The sequence below is a fragment of the Pangasianodon hypophthalmus genome, chromosome 25 (assembly GCF_027358585.1).
Source record: "Pangasianodon hypophthalmus isolate fPanHyp1 chromosome 25, fPanHyp1.pri, whole genome shotgun sequence".
In the NCBI taxonomy this organism is placed as follows: Eukaryota; Metazoa; Chordata; class Actinopteri; order Siluriformes; family Pangasiidae; genus Pangasianodon; species Pangasianodon hypophthalmus.
Window position 1 is genome coordinate 15,449,431 of NC_069734.1, and position 7,266 is coordinate 15,456,696.

Sequence of the window (7,266 nt, forward strand, 5' to 3'; positions counted from 1 at the left end):
ATCTAGATTGTACATGTTTATATATATATATATATATATATATTTTTTTTTTATATAAACATGTACAATTGAGATTTTCTGAACATGTATATATGTAAACGTGTGTGTGTGTATATATATATATATATATATATGTGTGTATGTATATATAAAGATTTTTTATCTTTATATAAAACATCTCAATTACAACGAAAATTACAACAATTTGAAAATCGCTTTAAAACATTAATTCGAAGTAACGGAATTAATTGTGACAATCTCCGAGCCCTATTATTGGCTTACAGCTTTCAGTCCCATTTCAATTTGCGTTATTTTTTTGCACATTTTTGCACAATCGTAATTTAACGTACTTGCGCAAACATTTGTTATTGTTTTCATATTGCTCAAAGACCCATTACAGGCGAGCGTAACTGCTACAAGTCCTCATTTCACAAGAGAAAAACAAAGCAGAGCTGCTAACACAGAGAGCGCAGTGATGTCGAGGAGTTGTTTCTCCTTCAGAGAAAAAGTGAGACGGAAAGCTTAGTCGACTGCAAAGCCAAGGATCAATTTCACGGAGGACTAAAGAGAGGATGAGAGAAAGCGAGATGGACATGGTTGCGAGTGGGGGGAGTTGGGGAGAGAAAGTATAGATCGCAGTGAGGTTGGTAATCCCAGACGAGCTCCTTCCTTCCCAACCTTTCATGACCAAAGCCCATACAGTGTGTATCGAATGTCTGCATGCAGAAGTAGAAACCTTTTTAAGATTTTCTTTATGAAAGAATAACTCCAGTGCGAGCCCATTACCCGAGTTTCAGCTCGATGTCACTTTTGGCAAAAAATTGTGTTTTTCTTGTAACCTTAGCTCATCTTGAATCTGTGGGTATCTACACACTGTCTTGTTCGCTAACACAATGATGTGTGCAGGATGATACAGTATCATGGTGTTATTTTTCCTCTATCCCACAATGCCATCTGTTTTAGGAAGATGTCTGTGCTGTATGTAGAGTGACGTGGAAATGTATGAACTGACAAAATGATCTTGCCTCAAATCATATAATCGCAATTCAAATTCAAATTTCACAGTTCCTCCAATCTATACACTTCAGTTGGAATAAAGGAAACGGACCAATTCGGATCTGAATGAATTTTCAGTATGATTGAGCAGGGATGGACAAATCATTAATTTATTATTCATAAATTCACTACGCCCTCGTTTTGGTTGCTCGGAGACCGCATTGACGACAAAAAATGGCTGAGCTAGTTAGCTAGTTAAGTGCATTTGCTAGTTACGACAAATGGAGGAGTATGCTATGTGATGTCAATTGCGCCCTTGCGTTCACGTTAGCAAGTGACAAGTCACTCAGCGCTTGTGTCCATGTAGCGACTGCTACTGTCGTTGCTTATGGGCATGCACCGTCCAGGAAATTAGCAGGCTTTACTAGCTACATGTGCGCTTACCAGATGCACCAGTGATCTCTGCTTCTTCCTTCCAAGCTTTATTCACTTGTTGCTGAAATAGCAGATCACTGTTGTGCACGTATGAAGAAAATGAATGGATGTCTGTTGCTTTGTCTCACGCTAGTGTGTTTAAGTCACTGCTTTGTCTGCAGGGATTCAAGCAACTTGGGGCAGTGGTTAAGGCATTGGACTACTGAGTTCAAATCCCAGCTCTGCCAAGCTGCCACTGTTGGGCCATTAAGCAAGGCCCTTAACCCTCAACTGCTCAATTATATAAATGTAAGTCGCTCTGGATAAGCGCGTCTGCCAAATGCTGTAAATGTAAAAAAAAACAACAAAAAAAGGCTGATATTTGGACCAATCGCATACAGGTGGGAAATGTCAGGGCAAAGGACTATTGGCTGGTGGTTAGGACTTCTGTTCCGAGTTCAATGCACACTGAAGTGTACCAATTTTTGTTTCCTTTTGTCTGAGGGTGAGTCTGAGGGTGAGTCTGAGGGTGAGTCTGAGGGTGAGTCTGAGGGTGAGTCTGAGGGTGAGTCTGAGGGTGAGTCTTAGTTTCACTTGTTTGAGTTGGAGGTTGAATTTGAGTGCAGTTCGAGTTTGACTTGAGTGACTTGACTTGAGTGTTTGAGTTGTGTTTGAGTTTGAGTTGAGTTTGTGTCTGAGTTAAATGTGAGGTTGAGTTGTGTTTAAACTGTGTTTGAGTTGTCTGAGTTTGAGTTGAGTTTGTGTCAGTTGACTTTCAAGTTGACATTGAGTTTGAGTTGAATATGAGGTTGAGTTTGAGTTCTGTTGCAGTGTAACAATAATTGAGCTCATGATTTTAGTTTTTTTGCATAATGTAGACATTTTGCTCTTTGCCTGCATATTAATTTAGTCCAGATTACATGAACTGTAAATGCAAATGTACACAAAAGTTAAGCGTATATAGTGAGTTCATTTGTAGTTTGCAATCAGTATCTCCTCATGTATATGTCATTTGAAGAGGTTCTGGTGTTGTTAGATTTACCTTGACTGTATTATAAATAAGAAATGATGAACTTTATTGTTTTATGCTCATAATACACACTTTCAGAAATAAATGTACCAAACTGTACTTTTTCTTGTTGCTGTGGTGGTTCCATCAAGGGCACACCTTTAATAGGTATCTCTTCACCAGGAAATGTGATTATAGTGTATCTTTAAACATACTTTAAGGTTTATAAATGGACCCTAAGGACCAGTAATGTTCCTTTGAAGCCTTACTTGTAAAGCTACTTAAAGATACACGATATGCACATTCCTAGGTACATACTAAAGGTACACAAGAGGGTTAATGGTACCGCGTCAGTGAGGAGTGAAAATAGAGTTTAGTACCTTTAATTCTGAGAGAAGTGTAGGCCAGAATAATCCACCGTTTCCAAGAAACTGACCTCAGAAAGGCAAGCTAGTGTGTGTTGAGTCATCATTATGAACCACATTCATGGGGTTGGTGTGAGAGCATCAGGCGGTATAGATTTTCATTTTTCTCCTGAGTACTTTCCCTGTTTTTATCATGGCAGCGTATAAAGTAAAAAAAAAAAAAAAAACACTGCTCTTATTTTTAATTTAGTCTGTTTTCCATTAAAAAGATGATCCATCTCTTCTAGATGGATGGACAGATGGATGACTGATGGATTTATTCAGAGGGATTTTGTAGTGATGATGTGTGATGATACTCTCAGCAACCGGTGACATGGTAATATGGAGGGTGTCGCATTTGAAGAAAATCCCACTGGATTTACGCTATATGAGACATAGAGAAAGATGGAAAGGTGCGACCTTACAATAAAATCTTTCTCCATGGCATTACAGAAATCCGGCATTGCACTGTGTCATATTACAGATTTCTGACTCCGCTGGCTAGATGATACTTTCCCAAAATCTCCACAGCGTCTATTTCAGATATTTTTAAATGGGCTTGGCTCGATTTGCAGGCCAGATGTTTAGATCAGCATCTGAGATTAGCCATGACTCATAGGGGTTTTTTTTATATTATCTTTTATAGCAATTTTTTAATAACAATTCCAGTCCTTTTTGATGTTAAAATAATTTATTCCTGTCAACATTAAGAAAACTTTGGTCGGTTTTTATAGCACAAATGTCGAAACCCTATAAAGAAGTGGTGGTGAAAGAGGCACAAATCAGGCAGAGAGAGATGTTGGCAGTTGTGGAATTTTTTTTTTTTGCGAAGAAAAATAAGACAGGGGAGGTGTGAAGGCAAAGCATGCAGTGGATAGGACGTCTGTTCAGAGACTCATTCTTTTTGTTTGGGTTGAGATGAGGTTGAGTTTAGCTTGAGTATGATTTGAGTTGAGCGTGAGTTGTGCTTGAGTTGAGGTTGAATTGGGGTTGAGTTTGAGTATAATTGGACCTGAGTTTGAGTTAAGCTTGGGTTGAGTTTGAGTTATGTTTGATTCGAGTTGCCTGAGTGGTGTTTGAATGGAGTTTGAATGTAATTTGAGTGAGTTTGAGTTAAGTTTTAGTTTGAAAAGTGTCTGAATTTGAGTTGAGTTACTTAAGTTGACATTTGAGTCTGAGTTGAATGTGAGATTGAATTTGAATTGAATTTGAGTTTGAGGTTGAGTTAAGTTCGAGTTGAGTTACGTGGACATTTGACATTTGAATTAAATTTGAGTTTGAGATTGAGTCAAGTTTGAGTTGAGTTACTTACGTGGACATTTGAGTCTGAGTTGAATTTGAGGTTGAATTTGAATTGAATTTGAGTTTGAGGTTGAGTTAAGTTTGAGTTGAGTTACGTGGACATTTGACATTTGAATTAAATTTGAGTTTGAGATTGAGTCAAGTTTGAGTTAAGATACTTACGTGGACATTTGAGTCTAAGTTGAATTTGAGGTTGAATTTCAATTGATTTTGAGGTTCAGTTTGCATTTGAGTCAAGTTTGAGTTGAATTCCTTAAGTTGACGTTGTATATCACCTATAGAATTTGATTTGAGTTTGAGTTTGAGTCAAGGTTGAGTTGAGTTTCTTAAATTGATGTTGTATTACGCCTGTAGTCAAATTGAACGTTATGTGATTTGAATGTCCAGAGCCATGTAGCGATTTAATATATGCTACTTTTAAATTAATTTTATAACTCATTGAGGTTGAAAACCAAAATTTGAATCTGGATTAATGCAACATTGTGCGACAAGTTTCACTGGCAAAAAATGAGACTGTTTGAAACATCAGACAAAAACGTGATTGTTTTATTTAATTATCGGTGTGTACGTGTTTCTGTTGTTTGTCCCACTGCCGTGACATTCCAGTAAGATAATACTGTGTATGCATTACAAACTTTCATTTTGCTCGCTTTATCCGGTTTTGCTGAAAATCAATCCTGTTGTTTCCTGCGGGGAGGGAAAAAAAACCCTCACTCTAGCATGTAATCCGCCTCCATCCCAATAATAATAAGAGTGTATGAAACAAGCCTACTATAGAGGACAGCATTATCCTCTGAAGGAAACATTATACTGAGACAAAAGCGGAAAGCCGAGCAGAAAGTTTGAAAAGCTGGCTCATGCTCATGGTGTGAACCTGTGAGCTATTTATTCCTCTGAAATCATTAAAGGTTTATTATACAATAGCACAGACGCGGAGACTTCATATCCCACCTCCCAGTCAGCGATGTCATTTCTGAACGCTAACGCAGAATAAACTGTTAGCTTCTGTGTAATTGACCTTGAGGCTCACGCCTGGTGCAGTCTGAGAGCTGGAGAGGGGGATGATGGGATGGAAAAGTCTCCTCTATCTCTCTCTCTCTCTCTGCGTCTCTCTGGTTCTCTTTGTCTCACAGCTAAAAAAAAAAAAACGCTGTCCTCTGACAGTGCGCACACACACACACACACACACACAGTTATCATCCTGTCTAACCTCTGGGCAAGTTGTTGAGCACCATTGTCTGTCTGACTCTGTCTATCTTTGTCTATCTGTCTGTCAGTCTGTTTCTGTCTGTCTCTCATTCTCTGTTTCTCTGTCTCTCTCTATCGCCCTGTCTGTCTGTCTTAATTAATCCGTCTATCTGTGTGTCGCACTCTGTCTGGCTCACTTGATCTGTCTATCTCTGTCTGTCTGCCTACCTCTATATTTCTCTCTATCTCTCTCTCGCTGTGTCTATCTGTCTGTCCCTTTATCAGTCTGTCTCTCTGTCTGCTCACTTCATCTGTCTGGCTCATTCTGTCTGTCTGACTTTCTGTCTGTCTGTCTCACTCAATCTGTGTATCTCACCCTGTCAGTATGTCTCTCTATTTCTTTCAATCTAAACCTTGTCTGTCTGTCTTTTTGTCGGTCTATCTATCTATCTATCTATCTCTATCTGTCTGTCCCTCTATTTTTCTGTCTGTCTGTCTGTCTGCATGCCTCTCTCTCTCTCTCTCTCTCTCTCTCAGGATGGTCAGCATTATAATCTCATTTAACCCAATTCTTACTTTTTCTCGTTTTTTGCTTTTTTCTCTCTCTCTTTTTCTGTTAGTATGAGCTGAAAGATGGCTGACGTAATGATTGTTCTTCTTCCAACTCGGCTGGATTATCTGAGTTACTTTCATATCAGGGCTTGTTCGAGAATCAGTCTGAGGAGAGTGTGTGTGTGTGTGTGTGTGTGTGTGTGTGTGTCAGTGTGCGTTTTAATGCTTTTCCACCAGACGCTGTGGCGCAGCACGACTCGGTAAATCATTCGTGTTCTCACATTTTGTCGTTATTTTCACTTCCAAGCGAGTCGGGCCGTGACTAAGTACCTGTGCTGAATTTAGTTACCATGTGAGCCGAGCTGGGACACACAGGTGCCGCTACCTTTGATTGAACTTCGCAGAATCATCCTGATAATATCTTTAGCTGGAATTGCTCTTGTCCTGGAAAACCAATCTTCGGTACTGCCGTGACTGACTGCTAATGCTTCTTTCTCTCTTCTGTTCTTTTTTTCTTGCAGCTTTGACAATTTTGTTAGTAAGGAATGCACCAACTGCTCTGTCCTGAAGACTTTACTGTAGGGGAAAACGTACTGACTATTAAAAAAGTGCTGACACTGGAGACTCCTTCTATTAAAAGCCTTCACCAAATCAACATTTATATGATTTCTTTGTTAAATAACAGCACTTTTTTAAATGTTTATTATTAGCCTTAGATTATGTGGCATGTCCACCATGAGGTGAATGAGGTGTTACTATAGAAACGATAACAACATCCGTGTCCTTGTGTTAAAACCCGTGTGAGAGTGTTTTGACGGTTGGTAACGGAGGCTAACGTAGCATTCTGTTCATCTTCACTGTTGTGTCATCTTCCCGAGTTTGTAGCTTTATTGCTCCAAATGCTCTCCCTATTGGATCAAACAGATTTTGGATTTCTGACCCACTTTTTTTTTTTTTTTTGTCCTGTAGACCTGAAAAAGACTCTCGCTGTGCTGCTGGACAACATCATGCTGAGGCTGTCCAAGCTTGAGTCCAAAGTGGACACCATCATCATCGTCAACGGCTCGGCCTCCAACCTGACCAACGGCACAGTGGCTCCTGTGTCCAGTTCTGCCAATGGCGAGAAGGTCAACGTGGCAGGTAAACTAAACAAAACGTCAATATTTGGTGTGACAACTCTACTTTTTAAATGTGTATATAATTAGTAGTCTTGGGTACAACTTTTCTAAAGATGTTAACTGGTTAGTTTGATTGAGCATCTTGGAGAACTTGCCATAGATCTTCTGGAGACTTTGACCGTCACACTTACTTCTTTTTTTGCAGAAAACGTGAAGTTTCACTCAATTAGGGGGTTTAAGACTTTTGCACAGTACTATATAATCACGAAACACCGTGAAATTG

The 7,266-nt window shown here is 39.3% G+C and overlaps 1 protein-coding gene across 1 annotated transcript in view; it reads left to right on the forward strand.

Moving 5' to 3' along the window:
• Window positions 1-7,266, forward strand: part of mgat5 (alpha-1,6-mannosylglycoprotein 6-beta-N-acetylglucosaminyltransferase) — a 99,433-nt gene that overhangs the window by 23,658 nt on the left and 68,509 nt on the right. Inside the window, exon 3 of the mRNA XM_026947769.3 lies at window positions 6,835-7,005. Coding sequence (XP_026803570.1) covers window positions 6,835-7,005 — 171 coding nt within the window. The remainder of the gene's footprint in view (window positions 1-6,834; window positions 7,006-7,266) is intronic.